At 50.7% G+C, this 22,234-nt stretch overlaps 2 protein-coding genes across 4 annotated transcripts in view; one reads left to right on the top strand and one right to left on the bottom strand.

Annotated features, from left to right (window-relative positions):
• Positions 1-9,952: 9,952 nt before the first annotated feature.
• INA (internexin neuronal intermediate filament protein alpha) lies at positions 9,953-16,536 on the bottom strand. The gene is made up of 3 exons (XM_057421024.1): positions 15,595-16,536; positions 11,930-12,054; positions 9,953-11,357 (listed from the first exon to the last, which is right to left on the bottom strand). Exons 1-3 carry the CDS (start codon positions 16,534-16,536, stop codon positions 11,084-11,086), a joined length of 1,341 nt encoding a protein of 446 aa, XP_057277007.1. The 3' UTR covers positions 9,953-11,083.
• NT5C2 (5'-nucleotidase, cytosolic II) overlaps positions 16,449-22,234 on the top strand; it is a 65,841-nt gene continuing 60,055 nt past the window's right edge. The window contains exon 1 of one of the 3 annotated variants that reach the window (XM_057421019.1): positions 16,449-16,574. In XM_057421019.1, coding sequence (XP_057277002.1) covers positions 16,535-16,574 — 40 coding nt within the window. In that variant the 5' untranslated portion in view covers positions 16,449-16,534. Of the gene's footprint in view, positions 16,575-21,891; positions 21,977-22,040; positions 22,054-22,234 lie in introns of those variants that run through there. The other 2 variants (XM_057421020.1, XM_057421021.1) reach the window with 2 other exon arrangements.

Raw genomic sequence — 22,234 nt, 5'->3', positions numbered from 1 at the left:
GGTAGAATATTACAAGGCAAAAGAATCCGAAATCATCAAGCTTCTTCACTGCTGTTTCTCACCAAAGAAGGCCATCATATTTCCTGTGACTGGAAGCAAGGAACTACCATGAACTACTGTATGCTTATAATGTAACGTCTGACTTTACCATTGTCAAAAACCAGCTTCTGTAAGTACAGCTATAGATGTTGCTATGCTTTGTGTTACAAATTACTGTCTTCAAATTTCACTCTGCTCAGGGAATTGAAATGCTCAGAGTAGCTGCATTTTTTTACTTCCTAAAGCCACAAGATCTCATGGGGTGAACAGCCTTTTTTTTCCTCTAAACTATTAGATATTGCTTGTTTTCTAAGTGTCTAGCTAGAACAGCACTCTCAGGGATGATCTTCAGTGGGCAGTATAAGTTATCTTGGGGAGGAGACAGTCATTTGCCTGAAAAATAAAGTGTACTGTGATCATCTGTCTTCAGATATGATTTGGGAAGAGGAAGGGAACTTTAGAAATGCAGACCAAAATAGGTAGAAAATGATGTATTGTAAGCATTGGGTTTTGAGAAGTAGCATTAAATTTAATTGTTTTTCTTGAAGAAAAACAATTTCGTTTGCACTGGAAATATATTTGCTGGTAGTTTGGCTTATACCAAATGGTGGATCATGCATCTCTAGTCTTAATGGAGATGAGCCGGCTGTGAGCTGGTTAAACTATGCATGAAAATTAAAAAGGTAGCACCTCTTTCTACCTGCTTGCTGTATGTAAAATAATCACTGTCAGCCTCATTCTGCTGTCATGTAAGATCCATCAGCTGACTTGACTAGCAGGAGCATAAATCCTTTAGCACATAGCTTTCTAGCTGCCATGGAGATGGTAGTTTTTTACGCTCTTTTTTAATGTGTTTCAGTGCGTTGTAGTGGAGACCAGGGTTGAGTAATATAATACTAGCTTGTTACTGCCAGGGTCACAGAGGACATTAAGGAACTTTAATTTTAACATATTTAACATACTAGATTTTGTGGCAACTGTAATAATTATGTTTTTCTGTTTCCATGGTTTCTTGCACAGCATTAAGGACCAGAGTTTTGTGTCTTAACAGTCTTGCTGCATACTAGGTCATCAGTGTGGGGATTCATGAAAGCTGCCATTATGTACCAGGTCCCCTCCCTATAGTCAGATTTGGGAGAGGGGGGGGATTCCTTTGTAAGGCATTTTGGAGCACCCAGGTTAGCTGAAATGCACTTGCTTGCTGCCAGCCTAAGAGGACTGGCATCCTTTGTTTAAAGAAAGCTTTCATGAATCCTTCCTCAGGTCTTTACAATAAATGTTCTGTATCGTCTGTGAAGGTGATGCCGTAACAAAAAAAGTCTTATTTAAATTAATTATCGTAATGCTTCTAAAATAACAAAAACATTTGTAGCTACAAATTCCTATTTTACCTTTGAAGTTTGTATAAAAGTAGTGTTTAAAATGCAGCAAAAAATGAGATTATTTTGTAAACACTTTGTGAGTTGTGTTGATAAGAGATTATATATTGTAACAGTAAAATAAACTTTATTTTAGCCAACTTAAAATTGAGCTCCTGTATTTCCATGTCATGCTTCCTGTGTCAGGCTTAGAATTAGAGCAGTTGATATTGAAACTGCTGGGTATGCTCTGGGGTTATATAGAATGATGAATTTAAATTAGGAGGTTCAGTGGTGAAGGGTAGTTTCATACCAGAATCTTCACTGGAGCTAACTGTGTGGTATCCTCAGCTGGAGTAACATGGAAATCTGTGACTTTCCTTTTAATGAGGATTTCAGTGAGAAATAACTCAGTAAAGATGTCAAAATGATTTTTTCAACACAGATACAGGAGAAATAATCCTGTGTAGTTGAAGGACCCCTATATTCATCAATACATATATCTTTATGTCACAGCCACCTCTAGATTATTTTCATTCATGTTTATGGCTGTTGCTATTGAGTCCTCTGTGAACCGGATCTTTCTCTGCTGCACTGGTCCACTCTTTATGCAGGGCACTGGGTTCATATGCTTCATATCGTCACTTCCTGTTTCACTATCACTCATAGGTTTGTTTTCTATCTATAGCTCTGTGCTTAAAAAGTTAGCAGTATAGCCACATTTTTCGTTGCAAACTCTTCCCTAATCTGGGTTTGAACTTCATGTCTACATAAGGACTCATTCGCCAAGCTTAACAGTTACATAGAATCTGATAGTTAAGTCAAATGAATGTCATTCTAGGATACTGCTGACTCTCATAGCCTCAGGATGATTGTGCAGCCACTGGCTCTGATGTCAGTGTCAGTTTCTGTTTAAAAGGGGAAGAAAAGGCTTCTGCATATGTTTAAAGAGAGGTTTTCTGTAGGGTAAATGACATGCCAGCTAAAACGCAGAAGGGCAAGGCTTCCTACTTCGTTCTTTCAGTGGCTTAATGAAGAGGACTGAAAATCTGTTGCCTGTGATATTTTAATATGAATGCTTAGTGATCTCTTATTTCCCATTTGTCTGCCTCCATCTCTATTTCTTCCTCACCTGCCTTCAGAAAGCATATTCTTAGCTTACTCTTCCTGGCTGACATCCTGCTTTCTTTCACCTTGACACATATCTTGAAGGCACTGATGTTTTATCTGCTCTCCAACCCTGCAGTACCCCTGGGGCACATCAGCATGCAGTGGGGGTGACCTTTAGTTATTGCCAAGGCTGATCTGTGGGCTGTATGGTTTCCTGCATAATCAGTCTGCTTGCTTTAAAATGTGCCAATCTTCTTTCAGCTCTCCTGCTGCTGTTTTATTTCTGTTGGTCTCCTTTTAACCTTGGCTTTCCTCCAGTCACTTTTGATCCTGGTGATAGAAGAGCTTCTGTAACAACAGGCCATCTATGGGATGGTATTTCTGCCCTCGTGGGAGATGAGCCAGCTTCATGCTCTGGAAGTTAGGGAAAGTGTGCTTGGACTCATTCATTACTTTATAGACACTATTGTTTCTTCACTTGACGAAATAATTCTGGGTTTATTTTCTAGTTACCTGCTTAGCGATTTCATGGCTAACACAGATCCTAATTAAATACTACTTGTACTGCAGCATAATTCTGAATTGCTTTACAGATCTGCTAATTCCCAGCAAGAGGAGATGGTGAGCCTTAGTGTCAGGAGTTCTTACAAATGCAGAATCAAGCTACAATCAAGTCACAAACATGGAGTCATGTTGGTTATGTTCTGCCTGTTTTCTTTGTGTCCGATATAGATTTAGTTTAATAGGAAGATAAGGTTCAAGAGACTAGGGAAATGTGCAGCTGAGCCCTCTAAATGGACAAGCACTGCAATGTCAGTGTGTAGCTATCAATTATGTTCTGAACACCAGTAATGCACCCAGCCTTAATCTGCATTGCCACCAGACTGTGGCACACATGAGCCAGGAGAAACCTTAATGCTTATTTCCATGATGTGAAGCAGCCAATGAGTTTTACTGATAAATCATTCAAGCTGGTGGTATGCTAGTCTGTGTTGAATTTCTTTCAGGGAATCATCAGGCATTTATGTGCAATGGTTTATGTTAATGCACTTTAACAATCCCTAGCGAAATTACACCCTTGGCATGTCTGTGTTCATTTTTCTTCAGTGTGGAGTATCATCATTACAAAATCTGTGCTCCATACAAATGGGGGGGAGGGGTGTTTTTTCCAGCAGTTGAGGGAGAGCCTATGAATGGAAACATAGGAGATTTGATGTATTGCATCTCTTTCTTTTAAAGGGAGATGGTTGAATTGTCCACATGAATCTTCTAATGCACTGCGTGCTCAATAGGGTGCCAGCCTGAATGTTTAGATAACTTAAAATATACTCATTCTGCTCTGACAGATACTTGCTCAGAGATGGAGGGAATGTTGTAAATGGTGCATTCTCATCACTTTTGCTTTTTATTTGTGGTATTTTTTCTACTTTTTTTGTAGCCCTTCCTAGTTCAGCACAAAGAGAGGAGGCAACATAATCAGAAATTGAATTTTACTCATGTCATCTTTAAGAGACCCTTGTTGAATGAGCTGGTGGATATTTACATTTGCTGAGGTTTCAGCTAGTTGCCATAGATACAGGTTCAATCAATAAACAGGTCAAATTTTATTGTTCTTTGAGATGAATGGTAATCCCATTTGAGGCAAAATGCAGTATTGATTGGCTGCCCTGCAGCTGCAAAATTCTGCTGGAGCTGCATCACCATCTTCACTTGGTTTTAATTTAGTGTAACAACAATATATTTGTGTCAAAGCAGCAGCGATCTGCAAAAGAAGTATTTCCCAAATTGGAAAAGAGAGCTTGTATTTTCTAATACTAAAATAGTCTATTTGGAAATGAAATCTTAATGTTTTCCTTGGAAGAAAAACAGACATTTTAACCTTAGAAGAGTAGGTGATGGGGACTTGGCAACGGTAGAGAAAAATAGCATGTTCCTAGGAGAGCTGGTTTTAATATGGTGCTGGGAGGCAACCGGTTGTTCCAAGGCTGTGCTCAGAGTGTGCTCAGCATATGCTGCTGACAGCATGATTTTGTGTAGCTTGTGGTGATAAGCGGTACTGTTAAATGGTGGATCAATGTGTCCTTGCACATACCTGGGACTGAAAGGTAAGAACTCATTGTGAGAGGCCCCACACCCTTCACAAGAACCTGCAATCTCCTTTTTCTTCCTTACAGACATGGGAAAACGTTTCACCTACTGGTGACAACAAAATAGCAGATTGTGTGCCACAACACACAGGACAGGAGTGGTGGTGGTCTTCCTCCCTGTGAGCAGGTAAGCTGAACACAGGGGCGCCTGCATTCCTGTTTCCACTTCCCTCTGTCCTTGGCTTGCTGTATGATCGTGAGCCAACTTCTTCCATTTAGCAATAATTTCTGTGTTATTTCTGTTTACATACACAAGTGCAGTATGTGTAAACTTCACACTACTGCTGGGTATATGAGGGCAGGCAATTAACAAACCGCTACTGAGATCCCCATCACAAACTCGGGTACAACAGGGCTGGTAGCAGTACCTGTTACCAAAGTGACCAAGTGTGTTTCTTTTGAAGACTTTACTTCTTCTTTACTTTTGCCAAGTGATAGACATCTGGTCAGAATTTGTTATGTTGCAGGTTGTTCCATCTGCAAGTGGATTGGGTTAGTTATCTATGGAGAAGTTGAACCGAAAGGATTCAGCTGGTTTTAAGAAACAAGTAGTTGGTGAACAGTTAAAAAAATAAATACATTTAAAAAAATAAAGCTTATTTTAGCCTGTGGCCTTTTGGGTTTGTTTGGTGTTGTTTAGGGATTTTTTTTTTGCTTTTACACCTTTGTCTTTTTGTTGCAAATGAGCTCCCAATGAAGCTTGCCTCATTGTGGAGCCATTCATAACCTCTGCCCTCTGAATGTGCCAACTTTTCAATCCATGAGCGTATTTCACCTAAGCACCTGCTCCCACAAAACTTGGAGAAGTTTGGTATCTTTGAGACCTTCAGCTCTCTCAAATATGGCTGAAGTTAAGCAGATGAGTTTGACTGGGGAAGGATTTAGGAGGGGAAAGAGGACATTCAGTCACAGTATGATCCTATAATCCTTGCTTCCTTAATAATCTAGCCTGAATATTTTGGCTTGCTGAAACATTTTTGATTGCTTCAAGCATTGCCAGGCATTCTTACTCATACAGCTCTTGGGCCACTTTGCTAGACTAGGAATTTGCTAATAAGCTGCCTTGTGCCTGTAGGGCTTGGAGGGGTATTTTGCATTTCTGTTGAAAATTAACTAAACTTAATGATGTTCTAAGCCTCAGTGCAAAATGTGTTTTTCAGTCTGACCTCAGCTTTTCCAAATGACATCTCCAAACAGCTTGTTCTTGCAGACCACACTCGGTCAGTGCATGTATACCATCTCCAAGAATGACTATGTGTGTGTTGGAGTATTTGCAAGGCTGCTCTGGGCATAGGGACCCAGGAGCTTGAGTATGCTGTATTCTCTGGGATGCTGGCAGCCAGCAGCTGTCTCTATTCAAAGGCAAAGGAGCTGAGGTGGCCTTGCTGCAGTGGGAAACGACTCTGGTGCCTCAGTTGTTTCAGAACTGATGTTCACAGTACCCCAAGAGCTTTGCTCCCATTTACAAGCAGCAAGTGGATGTGTGCCTGGGGCTCTGGAATTACAGCCTGGAATTTTCTGGATGTTTCCCTTCCAAGTAGGTGTGTCTGTGTTTAGTATGAACACTGCTCCATCTTCATGTTACAGTGGACGCATCTGAGCGCCACCAGAGGGGTCAGTTCTGTGCAGCAGAAGGTCTTTGCAGTACGTCCTGTTTCATCAGGGATATAATTGTCCCAGAGCTGTGGGTTCCCCTCTGGTTTCGCTGGGTCTCAGTGAAGGCCCCTGCACAAGCCTTAGTAGTGCATCCCTGCGTTCCCATCCATAATGCAGACCCCAGCTCTGCAACCCTTCTGGCTCAGCTGGAATCTGCTGGGACAGAACAGGGTCAATGAGTGTTCTCTCACTCTACACCAAGCAGTGCTCTCTTTGCATGTTACACAGCATTTGCCAAGTGACCCCTACTGCCATACGCCTGTGAAGACTTGCATGAATGAGCTGGGATTGCTCGTGCTATTTGGATATTAATAAGTTTGCTTTAAAGCGTCAGACCCCACTGATGTGGACATTCATCCAGGAGTATTTGTCTGGCTGCTAGCGTTAAGGGCTCTGCGTGGTCACTCACTGGGGAAGAAGCTCTTCTCCCTGCGGAGGTCTCTGTGCTAAGAGCTGGCAAGGAGCGAGTTGGATGAATCCAGCCAAAGGTACTGGAAGAGACTTTGCTCTGAATTGCCTATTGATTCCTTCTTGCTGATGACAGGGCTCTTCCTCAGTCTGGAAAAGGGAATGTTTGCATTCTTGCCAATGGAAAAATGTTTGTTGTTTTTTTTTCTTTTGGCTTACTCTGTAATGACTTCCAGCATCTGAACAAGGGTCATTAGCAAAACTTCTCTGTGTGCAGCGATTCTCTGCTTTTTAAGGAGCTGCATATCTGAGCACAGTTGTTGCAGGAACCTCAAGCAGAGCTGAAGGACCCTTGGTTCCAGGATCACAATGGGAATAAGGCTTTTCCATCAGTGAAACAGCAGGACCATAACGTAGGCCTGCCCCAGGTAACATGCCAGGCTGCACAGACTGTCCCACTTCACCAGTGTGACAACAAAATGAGGAGAGCCAGGCAGCCCCACAGCACAGCAGCATGTGCATGAGCCAGGATCTCCATGCAGGGGAAAAAACCAACCAGCCAGCCCTGTGATGGGAATTTGTACCCTGGGTAGAGTCTGGAATTCTCCCTAGCATAAGGTGAAGACTGCGCATCCTGGAGAAATCATAGCATCATCAAAGGACCTTAAGATCATCAAGTTCCAACCCCCCTGCCATGGGCAGGGACACCTCCCCCTAAACCATGTCACCCAGGGCTCTGTCCAACCTGGCCTTGAACACCCCCAGGGATGGAGCATTCACAACTTCCTTGGGCAACCCATTCCAGTGCCACTCTGCCGCTTCCTGGGCTGATGGTATAGTCTGTGTTCACAGCTGCCTTTTCCCAGAGGTCAATGTTCTGCAGAGATATAAATCTTTAACCAGCTGCAGTCTGACTCACTGCATTCCCCTGGCAACCTTGGTGTTCAACCCAGTAAGAAAAATGGGACCACAAAGGAGGGGTTATTGCTGTTTCCGCTTAGTGCTTCACTTTAGGAGCCTTGTGGTGTGTGTAAGCACGCAGGTGAAAGGAGTCACATGGAGAAGACAGCAATAGAAAAGGAAGTCTGGATGGAGTTTGCTGGAGTTCAGTGTTGGCAGCACACTGAGCTGGACTTGTCCCCCTGTATTCATTGTTCTCCTAAAGATGAGGAGAGTGTGGGCACGGGCCTCCCTTAGGGTAAGAAGGGGCCACACATCACCATGTCTCCAATCAGGAGCTCGGTCTTCCCACCCAACAGCAGAAGACAGGAATTGGGCAGCTGGGGCTCAGCATGCCTCAGGTGAGCATTATGCAGTCCCTTTTCCCATCCTGCAACCAAAATGGGCTGAGGCCTAGGAAATGCCTGTCTCAAGAAGGGGCTGCATCTGCAGTGGGATGCTGGGTTCCCTCAGCACAGGCATTGCAGCCAGAGGCTGGACACAGGTAGCTGAGAGGCTGCTGCAGAGCTGGGGCCAGCCCTGCCTCCCTGGGAGCTTTTCCCTTGCCGCACAGCATCTCTGGTTGGGCTGTGTCCTTCAGGAAAGCACTGTGTCCCTATCCTGCCAGGGCTCTTGCTCACCCTGTCCTGGGAGGGCATCTGCGGGATGGGTTAGTTACTTGCTGCTGTCAGGCCAGTTAAGTCTTGGCACCTCAGATCCTGTAAGATCACAGGAACAGAGCCCAGCAGAGGGGCTGTCAAAGCCAGAATGTAATCCAAAATCCAGCCTGGTCCTTTCTGGTGTGTCCTAAATGCCCCCATCCTCTCCCTGCCTGCTGCCCCTCTAACACCTCTGAAGCTTAGCACCATGAGACAGTATCATAATGCTGCAGAGCTCCAGAAACACAGGAAATCTCAAGCTGGCCCTTGCAAAGCAGCTGTTCTTCAAAACAGTGCTTTGTCTTTCCTGCAGCTCCTTTGGCCTCCCCCATGACTGCAGCCCCTCCACACTGGTATCACCAAAGTAAAATTCCCAGCTTCATTGCTAGCATCCAGCCAGCTGAGCAAGCAGGAATGCTTGCAGAGGCTTGTGCTGGGTGTATAAAGGACAGGTCAGGCTGCTTATACTCAAAGGACAGAAACAAAGCAGCACTGGAGGGTATCTGAGGTTCAGAATATATTACATTAGCTGTGCAGTCACATCTGCCTTTTGTTCCTCCTGTGTTGTGAGAGAAGTGCTATGTGTTTGCATTTCCTATCTCACAGCTGAGCCAGGAGACATTTGGAGGTTGGTTGGTCCTTGCTTTATGTACTGGTGCCCTGGACTTAACTCTGCAGGTGCTGCCCCCTCCAAGCTTTGCCTGGGTGCCCTGGGTTGCTCTGTGCTGTTCTGCTGGAGGCTGCTGATGGGATGTGCTGCCCCAGCTATGCCCTGAGCCCCCTTCCCTGCCTCTGAAAGGTGCCCCTTGCTTTACAGGGCTGCTCTCCCTGGGGCTGTGTCACCCTACTGTGAGTGGCCTCACCGGGGCATCGTCCCCGAGGTTATCAGTGTGGCAGGGTCAAGGGAAGTGGCTCCTGGCCTGCAGCGGTAGTGGAGAAGCCAGTGACCATCAGACCATGACCCTGGGGCAGATTGCTGTGACGTGGTGTGACAAGCTAGGAATGGGAAGGCAATAGGACAGCACCCATGCTCTTTCTATTGCCCTTTGTGTGCTCCTTTACAGGTAAATCTCAGGCAGAGTATGGGTATCATCCAAATAGAAGCCACCGCTGGTCACACCAGCTCTGTGGGCACCTTTGGCTGCTGTGTTTACTGGGGGGTAGGTGCACCCTCACCCTCACTTCTTCCATCTACTGTTGTGTAAATCACTCTGTCTTTACTTAACGAAGGCAAAGGCGCTGTTTTTAACCCCTGCAGGCAGAGCAGAGAAATGGCAGGTACCTTGGGACAGAACTGTCAGGGGAGTGATGCAAATGAAACCATCAGAGCAGATTTTCTGGGGAAGTGAGGGTGGACTCCGCCATGGGACACCTTGTTCCCTCAGCCAGCCAGCCATGAACTGTCTGCAATGAAGGGCTGCTGCAACAGGCACCTTTGGGTGCCTGAGAGGCCCCACTGGCATAGGTGGGACCAGCCTTGCCCTGCAGCCCCAGCAGTGGAGTTTGGCCATTGCACCTCAACATGCAGCTCTTTGCGGGGGCCTAAAGGGGCTGCTGGAGACCGAACCAGCTGCAGGCCAGACACCAAAGTCTGTTCCTGAGGCAAAGCAGCAGCAAAGAAGACAAAACAGCTCGGTTTGATCCACATAACTATTTCTTTCTTTTTAATTATTATCTTGTGCCTTACAACAGAAGAGGAAAGAGTGCGAGCAAACGATTTGCTGATTCCAGAAACGACTCTGGCACCACCATCTCGTGATGATGACCTTGCCAGGGCACTGGCACACAACACACGAAGAGTCTCCAGCTCTTGCAAAAGCGATCACTGGCAAATTTTAAGGCATTGAAAGAAACCTATGGTTGTAAATCCTACATCAAATTTGGCACATTGGAACAGTTAGAGCAGAGACAAGGATGCTTTGTGGGCTGGTGCTTAGGAGTCCTGCAGCTTCCCAGCACTGGCTGGGGCACAGTGCTCATGGAGTGCAGGGGTTTCATCTGCCAACTGTGCAGCCAAACGAGGGGCTCTGCAGACCCCGACATTTCAGAGCCAGTGACAGCACATGAGGTGCTGCTCTCCACACCATCGTGGTACCTTCGTCTCATCCCTGCTCTGCTTCTGCTGCTAGCAAACCCCACATGCCTGCCTGCATTAACACTGCCCAAAACCAGATGGAGTTGTCAGGATGAAATAAAATGAATATTCCTTATAGTTGAAAACGTAAGTGGCTCATAGACCAGGTGTCAGGTGTGGTTACAGTCCAGTACAGCTATCTCTGTGCTTCTGGGATTAAAAGTGGACGGCTGTGGCTTGAGGAATGGGGGAGAGTTCAGGTATAAGTGGGTTTGGATAGTAGATGAAGGGCTGTAGCCTTGAAACTAGTTACAGTAAACATGTTGTTTCCCTTGCCTCCCCCTTCCCAGAGAGCTGGCTCCCTCTCGCATGCCGTGGGAGGAGGGAGAGAGAGAGGGGGGATGGTGGGTGCTACAAGTCCACTGTGCTGCTATGAGTCCACTGTGCCACCACAACAACGACCAACATGCATCTAGCTACCTGCCCGTGCCTCCACCCCATTTAAAAGGGAGCAATGTGCCAAGCCCGGCCTCTGCATGGCAGGACTCACAAGGAAGCCAGCCCCAGGACAGTGTCCAGAGAACACCAGGAGGCTTCCTGCAAGCCCAGCACAGCTGTGTGCCCAGAGAGGCAATTTAAAGGCCAAGTGGAGACTGTTCCCCCTCAAATGCAAAATGGATGGGGTCCTTACAGTTACATCTTTGCATTTGCAATGATTCCTTCGTGCAGGTTTAATCTCCCTCTTTTCTTGGCAGAGGTTATGGTCCCCTCAATCATCTCAGCCCTGCTGGATGATATTTTAGAGGTCACTTTAATAACCTCTCCTTGCTTGTCCTCTGTGAAGGACAGAGTAGAAGAGCTAAAGCCTCTTGGCTGGAAGGAGTAAGTGGGATTGGGGAGAGGATTGAGCTCTGAAAGGCCGACGCTTCCCATGCTGAAGAGATTCTCCTCTCCCTCCAGCAGCTTCCTGCAAGTACATCATAAGGGAAGAGGTTAGTCTTAGAATATCTTACATGAAATATCTGCAAAGCCTGGGGGCATGCTGTGACCTGCGAGCAAGTCCAAGCACTCCAGGCCATCACACCAGCCTGCAGTGGACACTGGCTTGGGTCATGCTGTGCCATGCAACTGGTTTAAAATAATATGCTTTGGTGAATAATTTTTGGAGCATTTGCAATATGGGGTACATGAGACCATTTCCCTCCTCCCCATCCAGAAATGCCAGGAAAATAAAATCACAAACCAGAGGGACTCTGCCTTTTGCATCTACTTTGACTTTGCAAGAGAGGGAAATTTCCAACCCCATTAAAAGCAGCCGCTTATGGGGTGACTGAGGGACATGGTTCATGTCTGCTAGATCAAGGCATGCCAAAGAGCCATGGCTGCTCCCCAGGCAGGGAAGATGAGCAACACAATGGTGTATCTTCTTGAGTGTGTTCCCAGCTACTTTACTGGGTCCTTGAAAATACCCGAGCCTGGTGGGGTCAGGGGATTGGGCTTGGGAGGTCACCAAGCAGAGCAGGGTCAGAGCAGCGTTACCTGTAGGCAGCTATCTCAATATCCAGGGCCATCTTGACGTTAAGCAGGTCTTGGTACTCCCTCAAGTGCCGAGCCATCTCATTTTTGGTGTTTCGCAGGTCATCCTCCAGCTGCCCAATGGTGTCCTGCAATGGCATTCAGGGCTGTGTTTTAGAGCGGGGACCTCTCCCACAGGTTTTCTGCTCTGCCCATTGCAGAGACAGGGAAGCTGCAATGGGCAGTTGGTCCATGATGGCACATCCCACTAGGACCTTCAGGCCATGAAATTTCGTGCTAACAGAGATAGAGTAGTAGGCAATGCATTGGGCATGGCTTGTGAGTATGTGTTGCAGGGGAAGGCTTTAAACATTGATGGACTTAAGTAGTTTCCCATCTGCAGCACGGGCTTTGAGATGGAGGGAGCAAACAGCACATGGTGGCGGAGCCCCCAGTCCTGCAGGGACGAGGCAGGCTGCTATAGAGGGAAGGGAAGAACTGCTGGGGAGGAATGAGAAGTTTTTGGCTTAAGCATCATCAAAGCAGGACACATGGGAGCCTCCAGCACTGCATAAGCCCATGGGTAGAGAGGTTGCCAGGAAAAGGGCTGCAGCGTGTTTTTGGGGGTGTTTAAGAAAGACTGGGATGTGTTCAGGTGGTGGAAGGAGAGATAGTGCTGCCAGGGCAGGAGGGAAGAGCTGGTTCCCGGAGGGGTAGTCTGACACCTTCCCAGGAAGATGCCTCAGAGCCCGAGGGTGCGGGGCTCCAGATGCAGGGATTTGAGGGTTCCAGAGTCAGAGGCCTGCTCTGCAAGAGCTCAGCTGGACAACGTCCTTCCAGCATCCTTTCCATCAGCTTTGCCATGCCATAGCTGCTACATCCTGTTCTACCTGTGATGTGCATAAGTCCAAAGTCAGATCTGCTAACAAAGGGGACTAATCTTTTTGTTCTATTTTTGGTCAGAAAACAAGCAATCTGGTTCTCTCCCACAGGTATCTAAGCACCAGCCTGAAAGCAGCGAAACCTGTTCCTATAGGGATCTTCTCAATCAGATGATTTCCCACTGCCAGCCACCCAACTGTGCCACTGGAGGAGCATGATTTGGAGCAGGAATGAGTAAGCAGTTTGCAGCCCTGCCTGCAAAGCCCTGCAATGGCCACTGCCATCATCTTCTCTCCCACACCCCCTCCCACAGCCAGGCCTCGGAGCTTCCAGCTTCTCTGTCCCAGTGAACAAGCTTTATCCTGCCACATCATCTCCATCCTGGCCCTGTCCTCATCCGCATACTGTCTCTGTCCTCATCCCCATCCTTTTGTATCCTTATCCTGTCACTGTCCTTATCCCCATCTTGTCCCTCTCCTCATTCCCATCCTGTCCCCTCCTTTGTGTCCTGCATAACCTTCCTTGTGCTCAGTCCAGAGACAGCCATGACAGTGAAGCTGCCCAAGGAGCAGAGAGCTGTGCTGAGCCTGGTGCAGCAAGCCTCATCTGGGCCCCAGAGCAGCATTGGTAGCTCTTCCTGAATGTGGCATGGGGCACCTCAGTCAAGTTAGCTGGATACATCCTGCCCTGTCAGACATTTACCAGCCATCCTTGGGGTCTCTGCCTTGAGCAGTGCTGCCTGACCATGCAGCTGCATGGAGCTGTGCCTCTGAGGAAGGACTGAGCAGTGGGAAACAGTTCAAGGAGACCATTGGGGCATCACCTGAAAAGGACATGCATGGCTGCACCCAGGACATGCATGGCTGCTGCTGCAGTGCAGATTAAAATCTCTGCTCCAATGCAGCCAGACTGCAGTTGCACCGAGCCATGACAGGAGGGAGGGACTCGGGATGACCCTGTCATTGGACAGCCCCACTCTTGCTCTCTGACCATCTGTGCCCTCAGCCCCCTTCATTCGCATGAACAAAATGCTCTTTAAAAATGGGTTATCCTTGGTACCCTGCATGTACCTACCTTCCACACCCCAGCTTTACCAGCTGGTAGAATAACCCCCTCCTCACACCACTGCAAACCTGTCCCCTAATGGAAAACTCTCATATATTGCTCCAGATTTGACTGGATAGCCTACAGATATCAAGACATGCCCCTGATTTAGCAGCCTATAGGAACATTTCAAAAGCTCAAACAATAGGAATGTTCCCTTTTAAGAGTATTCCATCCATTTCCACTGGTTGCAGCCATTATGTGCTGCTACACATGCACATTGCTTAAAAGGCTCCTATGTATTGCCACACTTAAAGCAGTTGCTGAGGGTCATGTGGGAAAACACTGCTGTGCTATCACTAAAACAATTTCAATTACAAGGCCATTTAATTCAGTTGCATTTTTTTGTTCCCCCTCAATTCATAGGTTGTTCCTGAAATCCCTTTTCACATGGCATCAAGACTATTTAAGAAGATTACTGTGCATAATCCTTTCATCCATGACAGGAAATAGATATTCCCTATTTTCACAATATTTGCTGAAGAAGACCTCAACTATTCAGGACTTTTGCAAGCAGCTTGGAACTAGAGTCATGAGTTCTAGAGAGGCCAGCAAAATTTGGCCTTGAAAATAACAAGGCATTACTTGGATGAGAAATAATGTCTTTCAGGTATGATGTAAGGTGGGTTTTTTTTTGGTATTTAGAAGGAAATGACTTCATTTAGAAAGCACAGATCATTTCATAGCCATGTAATAGAATAATAGGCATGTAATCTATTTTATTATAAATCATGAACATTTCCCTGTAACAAGAAAATGTAATACTGCAGCAATGGAATAAGAGACGTGGACTGCTCAATGTCTGCCCCTTGTGAGTGGCATACAGACATAAGAGATGCTGGGATCTGGCTGCAAATCCAGCCTGACCGTTTGCAGAGCTTCAGTTTCTGCAGTGCAGGTGCCAGGAGACAGGCACAGGGCGAGGGGCCAAGCCTGGGCAGACACCTTCGAGGAACTACTCACAGCAACAGGAAATGTGCGGGCAATTTTGGAGATAACCCTCAAGGCACAGGGCAAGGATGGGATGATGCCCCAAACAGCACTGCCATTCCCTGTGCGAAGGTGGTGGTGAACGGAGTGTCCTGGCCCTTCGTATGCCCCCAGAACCTGCTCTCTGGGGTTCTGCCTATGGGTAAAGGGTGGAGGCAATGCCCTGGTGAGGCTGGATTAGTCGTTCACGGCAGAGAGGCCGTATGCCAGGGTGGGGGGGCAAGCTGCAGTGCTGCAGGGGCACTGCTCCTGCATGGGGGGGGGGGGGGGGAGGTTGGTGCTGCACAGCGCTGGTGTGTGGAGGGGGAGAGCGGTGTTGCGTGCATACAGCACAGCACCGGATACAGAGGCTCTGGTAGCTGCACGGTGCGGGGGGGGGGGGGACGGGACGGGACACGGGGGGGGACACTGCACCGGGCCGGAGTGCCCAGCGCTGCGGGAGGGGCGGCTGCAGAGGACTGGGCTGCACTGCAGAAGTGTGCTTGCAGTGGGAGATGCTCAGCGCTGAACAGGAGCAGAGCAGGGGGAACGCTGGGTGCTCGGTGCTGCACAGCGCTAGGGGAGTTTACTGGGATGGAGGTGCTGACCGCTGGGGCAGGTTGCACGGGAAGGGGATGCCCAGTGCAGCACAGTACCGAGCACCGAGGCGGAGCTTACCCGGGGACCCTGCGCGGGGAAGGAACGGCGTCGGATCCCGGCGCCGCCCAGCTCACCTGGAGGCCGGCGGCCTCGGCGCTGTGCCGCTCCTCCAGCTCCTGCAGCTGCCTCTCCAGGGACTGGTGGGCACCGCGCAGGCTCTCCATCTCCGCCAGGCGGGCCTGAAGCTGACGGCGGCACTCGCCGGCCTCCCGGCGGCTGGCACGCACGGCCTCCTGGCTGCGGGCCGCGCGCTCATGGAGGCGGGCGCAGCGGGTGCGGTACCAGTCCTCGGCCGCCTGCAGGTTGCGGGCCGCCAGCGCCTCGTACTGGGCGCGCAGCTCCCGCAGCGCCGCAGCCAGGTCGGGCCGCACCGAGGGGGCCGGTGCCGGTTGAGAGGCGGCGCGGAGCGCGGCCCCCAGCTGCGCCAGCTGCTCGGCGTGTGCGCTGCGCAGCGCCGCCAGCTCCTCCCGCAGCGCCGCCGCACGCCGCTCCAGGTCGTTGCGAGCGCGGGTGGCCCCCTCGGCCGCCTGCTGCCGGGAGCGCAGAGCCTGCTCCGCCTCGGCGCGGCCCCGCGCCTCCTCCTCGCAGCGCGCCCTTAGCCTCTGCGTCTCCTCGGCCAGGCGCGCCCGCTCCAGCGCCGCCTGCGCCCGCTCACCGTGCGCCTCCTCCAGCCGGGCGCGCAGGGCGCGCAGCTCCCCGCCCAGCAGCTGGCCCAGCCGGCGCGGCTCTGCAGACCGCTGCCGCAGCGCCGCCAGCTCCGCCGCCAGCGCCCTGTTCCGCTCCTCCAGCGCCCGCACCCGCTCGATGTAGCCGGCGAAGCGCTCGTTCAGGCCCTGAAGCTGCGCCTTTTCGCTATCCCGCACCAGACGCGGCTCAGCGCTGCGCTCCCGGCCCGGCCCCGGCTCCGCGCCCGGGCGCGCCCGCAGGCCCGCAGACCCCTCGGAGCGCCGCGGGGCCTCAGCGAAGAGGTGGCGGTAGGAGGCGGCCAGAGCCGCCGGCTCCGCGCTGTAGCTCATGGCGGCGGAGCAGGACCGGCGGCTGCGGCGGTGCTTAAGTACGGCGGGGCGGGGCGGGATGCGGTGCGGAGAGGGGCGCGGGGCGGGGCGCTCCGGTGGGGGATGTTGCGGTACGATGCTCGGTGCGCGGCGCGGTGCGCGGAGCGGCCCCGGGGCCGCAGGAGCCTGCGGGAGCTGTCCGTGCTCCGAGGTGCTGAAGGGCTGTGGCGGCGGGGGGGGGGGGGGGGGGGGAGGGACGTACGTGTGTGGGGATGGACGGACAGACGGACGCATAAAGAGCACACAAACAGGCACGGGAAGATGGACAAGGTCACACACACACAAAGGGACAGACGGACGGGCAGGCACGCGGGAAGGGACAAGCATATTCACAGTGAGACACATACATAGACATGCTCAGAGCCAGACTGACAGAGAGACAAGCAGACGTTCAGAGACACACACAGATGCACACGCAGATGCACAGGCAAGGAGAAGCAGAAACACAGAAGGAAGCAGGCACGAATGGGCAGGTGGAGAGGCAGAGTCAGGCAGGCACACAGGCATATGCACAGAGATCACTCCTGCTGGGTATCCCCAGCTGTTCCCTCAAGGGAGCCCATTCTGTGTGCCTGTGCCTGGGGTGCAGGTGTCCTGGGGGGTTGGTCCCCCCAGCCACTCTCCTCCCTGTGGGGTCTCTGCAGGATGGAGCTGGGGGCAGTTTGGGTGCAGGGGGAGTGCAGAGGTGGGGACAGCGACTCATCCTCTGTCCAGCCGTGCTGCAGGGGACAAGCAAGGGAGGATTTTGCCTTCAGGTTGTTTGCTGAGAACTGAAAAAGCCTGAGCCTTCCACTGTCAGGGGTTTGCTGGGCTGCAGAGCTGATGGGAAGGAGTATATCATCACCCCACACCACCACGGCCAAGTACCGTGCCCAGGAGCACAGCATTCCAATGCAGGACCTGCCAAGAGACCTGTGGTACGTGTCTGATCTCTAGGAGCAGCAGCACAAAACGTAGCTGTGAGGTGGAAAAAGCAGCTTAAAATAACTGTGAGCCAGGTGTGAGGAATGTGGTGAGATGTGCGACCGTATCCTGTCTCCTGCTATACGTGTCTGTGCACTGAGCTCTGTGCTAATGCCCAGTTCTTCTACTTGTCCCAGTTTCTCCTTACAGGTGATTCAGGGACAGCATGAAGGAGATGAGAGTGGAGAACAAGAAAGCCAGGGCTGGCACTGGTTAGAGCAATGACTTCCAAAAGAGCTGTTGTTGTTTGGAAAGGACCAGCCAAATGGGGAGGGATGATTCTGGGATTCCCATCTCCTTGGGATCAGAAGTTAATTCCTAACAGTGGCTAGAGTCCCATGTTCCTAAAGCCATGCCTATGAGGGCATTGCCTAGGGCAGAAGTCCCGTGGGGAAAACACCCCTTTCACTTGGGAGGGAGGTGAGCCCAGCCCAAGGCAAAGCACTGCCCAGCTGTGGGAGCAGGCTGCTCTTAAGCCTGCAGTCAGGGATTGGCTACAGGATCAACACACACATGTATATAGCTCACCTTAGCCCGATACATCCATCCCATAGGGCATAGGAGGAATGAGCATCAGCCAGTGGAGACAAAGGAAAGAGACAGGAGAAAGACACAAGGCAACAGATCTGCCTTGTGCCTCACTTTTCCGGGACTCAAATCTGCACACAGGCAGTTTTCCTGGAAGGATCCAGTTTTCTTGAAGCCCATTTTAGGTCAGCGACAGTGAGGCTGCAAGACTTGGATTGCCTGAGTAGCTTATGTTTCGGCTGCAGGGCAGGGCTGGGAACTGCTAGTGCCCTGGCCCTGGAGCGTGATGCCTGGCCCAGGATGTCTGGCTCACACTGCTGCTGCAGAAATCCCCTACTTCGTCTGGGTGGGGATTTTTTAGGTCTTTCACATACTCTTCATCCACAATTGTGTTTTACCACTTCCTCACATCTGCTGCTTTGTATTACAATATCCTAAGTCAGGTTTCTGCTGCTGGGAATAACTGATCAGATAACTGAGAAGTTTTCATCTGTGCTTAAGTATGTGTGTAGCATTGTTTTGATGACTTTGCTCTGTTGCTTATTACTGATGATAGAGGCTTCTGTAGTTTTCTTTTGCCTTGGAAAAGTGGAGTGCAGCTTATCCTGGCCTCCTCACTTGTGCTGTTTTAGCACCGCCATACCTATTTAGTCTAACAGCAAAGTCAGGAGTGCTACAGTCTCCTCCAGTAGAAGAAATGCGTCTCTGCAGGGACTGCTGATGTCCATGGGTAAAGACCCTAGGATTGACCCATGGGTAAAGACCCTTTGCCTCCAGTGGGTTGGGATGCTCTGGGGTCTTTCTACACAGACAGGAGACTGCATTAAGCAGGTGGGACCTGAGCCAGTTGCTAGTGTGACTACTGGGAACTTGTAGCTGAATGAGTTGAAGTAGTTGGATCTAGTAAATGATGATAAGCAGTGCTGTCCTGCAGAACAAGGGTGCAGCTCCAGCTCGCTGTAAGGTTGCTTCTTTCAGAGAAGCAAACGGTGGCTGAGACCTTAGGATCCACTCAGCACGAGCTGCCAGTTCTGGGGGTGCTCCCATGTTCCAGGCAGCTGCAGCAGGACCCTAATCCAGGTGGCTGGCACCCAAATGAGATTCTTCTGTGAGCCCCCTGAACCCCTGACCCTGCTCTCAGCGGCTGACTTGGCCAACAAACCTGGGAGATGTAAAGCCCTCACAGTGAGAGGGAGAGCTGAAGCATGGCCACGTCCTCTCCTCTTGCCAGAGGCTGGAGACAAGCTGAATGCCAACATGTCAGCCCTGAAATGAGACGACAAGCTGGAAGTGGGCACAAATTAAAACCGGGGCAGTGCCTGGGCTGTGTTCAGCCTCAGAAAACCTTGATGCCTGAGTAACATATGTATCTCTGTTGGGACACACAAACATGGCATCAGGAGGAACTTTATAAGGCTAGAAAAGAGACAGAAAAACAGAAAAAGTCCCATAGCTAAGAACTGTATACTACTGAAACCCAGGATTAAATTGCTCAGGACCATTCCATACCTCCCAGTTGCTTCAAAAATCAGGTCTTGCATTTGAGACAGCATAAGGAGTCCTTAAAGCAGCCGCCTGCTGAGGGGGCTCATCAAACGATTTATCTCCCAAGCTGCAATCTGCCCAGGCTTCTGCTTCAGAGGAAGAACGTGTCCTCTGAGCTGTGCACACACAGCAATGGGACACCTACCTTCCGGCTGATTTCCAGCACAGTCCATTAAACTAATGCTCTGCGAAGGTGTTTCACCACCCAGCTTCACTGCAGCAGCTGCGTGAGAGGGAAATGCTTCCTGGTGGTGGGACAAAGCAGACCCAAGCGTCTCCTGGGAGGCTGCTCCCAGATCTCCTGTGGCGCAGGCAGGTCTGATCCCCTGTGGTAGGGACAGCTCTGTGGGTAGGGGCAGCAAAATCAAGGAGAAAACATGTATATGTGTATCTAGATGTATATGCACGTCTAGAAGAAAGAAGGTTGTGTTTGTTGAATTGCATGCGCACAAAACCACTATCAAAAATAGGAAATTGTCTGCACTGGGTACCTCTAACTCAGATGTTTGTTTCTGACAGCAGCAGATATATGCTTCCCTGGTTCCCTGGTTCAGGTTGCCTGCAGCTCCAGAGCTCCCAAGGCAGCAGTCATATCCCTGTATTTGCTGGCCCTTATCTAATCAGTGCAAGCTCACATCCTGGATGCCACCATGCTGTGTAATCCACTGTTTGATAATGTGCCATATGAAAAACCGTCATCTTTCTTTGCACTTTGGAGTCACTGCCAGCTGAATTCATGCCATGCCCCTGGCTTTGGGGACACAGTGGAAGAGCTGAGACATGGTTCCTGCCCACCCACCCCCCATCCTGTGCAGGATTTTGCAGACTTTGCCTTACCTGCCTTAGTCTCTTTCCTACACTGAAGGATTTTTGTTTGTTTAATACTTTTAGTCATCTTGATGGCTTCAGTGCATCTTCTGGGGTTATGTATTGGAAAGCTATGCAGACATACACACAGACAGACACACTCCAGGATGGTCCCCACCATGACGATACATGGAAATGAGTTCCTGTTGTGAGCTTCCAAATACAGGTGGACACATGTCCAAGTGAAACCTCTTGCTTAAATACCTGGTCCAGGTGCCATGAGATGTCTCAGTGGCATTGGGAAGTGCAGGCTGAGCTTCTTGGGTGGGTAACATTGCCCCAGTGCGGCCTTGGTGCCCAAAACAGGATTTGTTTTACCCGGAACTAACTGCATCTATTAAACGCTGGTGCTGTTGGGTGCTTTCCTTCAGTGAGGCAATGGAGCAAGGCTCACAGAGCCCATAGAGCCATGATGGGCCAGCTATCCCTAAGTCAGCAAAACCTTGCCCTGCGGCGTGTCCCCGTGCATGGAGGGCAGTGGCAGTGCCTTATCTCCTGGAGTAGAGCAAAGGGAGATGGGGAAAGCTGAAGGAAGTGTCCTTGGGGAGATAAAGGAAGCACCATGATGGTGGGGCTAGAAAAGCTGCTGCTGGAGGAGGGGAGGCATGCCCATCTTCCAGCCACTACTGAGGCATGGGAAGGGAGACGGGACCCCCTGGGTGCTGGGGGTTTAGCAGAGCAGTGAGGGCCCAGGACGAGCTGGGGCAAGTGAATGGCTGCCGTCACCACTGTCAACTGGTAGGGACCACTCTGAGGTGGCCAGGACCCCTGGGGCTGAGGCCTTTTCCATGCCCCCAGAGTGAGCAAAACCAGACAGTAAAAGGGTGGCTTGTTTTGCCAGTGAGTTGTTGGGTTTTTTTTGCCTGGGACTTTTTGGGCTGGTGCTGGCCCAGTGTGGTACAACTGGCACTGAACCAATGGATAGCTTTTGCTCCACACAACAATCCCCAGAGCCTTTCCAGCTTGGACTGCCGTGTCCACAGCTGTGATTGCCGTAGGCCTCACTGGTGGCAGTGGACCTTTGCTTGGGATAGGCTGGCAGGATCCCAGCTGTCCCCTAAATCCCCTGCCATTACCACCCTCCTCGCAGCGGATGCCCCCCTCCCAAAAAATCATTAATTAATTGTGGTATTTTAGCCAAAACTCTGTCTCCTTCAGCCTCTGTAGCACGCTGTGAGTGCTCAGGCAGGCTGGGGCTGCAGGACCAGGAGGTGCAGTGCTGTGGGGTGCAGGGCTGCGTGTGTTCAGCCCCATAGACGTTGCCCAGAACCGTGCCAGGCTCTGTGGCTGGGCTGCAGGGAGGGTGTGTGCGGCCGTCGGGCGGGCTGGCACACTGCCGCCGCGCTCTCCCTCTTGCCTCTGCGGCTGAGCGCCGGGCTCGCACACTCTCCCCGGTCCCTGGCTGGCGGGCGGGGCGGGCCGCGGCCGCGCCTGCGCAGTGCGGCGGGCCGGGCTCTGCGGCAGTTGTGCGGGGCAGTTCTTGCGAGCGCGGCAGGAGGTGAGAGCGGCCCGGGCGCGCGGGGGCAGTGCGCGCGTGCGCGCGGCGCCGGGCGCGTGGCGGGGACCGTTGCGGTGGTGGGTGAGGCGGGGGGAGCGTCTCTCTGTCCCTCTGTCTCTCTGTGTGTGTGTGTGTGTGTGTGTGTGTGTGTGTGTGTGTGTGTGTGTGTGTGTGTGTGTGTGTGTGTGTGTGTGTCTGTGTGTGTCTGTGTCTGTGTGTCTGTGTCTCTGTGTGTGTCCCTTGTTCCCCACCCCGCGC

The sequence above is a fragment of the Pezoporus wallicus genome, unplaced genomic scaffold, assembly GCF_028554395.1.
Source record: "Pezoporus wallicus isolate ANWC-B61680 ecotype Strahan unplaced genomic scaffold, APGP_CSIRO_Pwel_v1 contig_3365, whole genome shotgun sequence".
NCBI classification, from domain to species: Eukaryota; Metazoa; Chordata; class Aves; order Psittaciformes; family Psittacidae; genus Pezoporus; species Pezoporus wallicus.
This window is presented reverse-complemented; position numbering and strand designations above follow the sequence as displayed.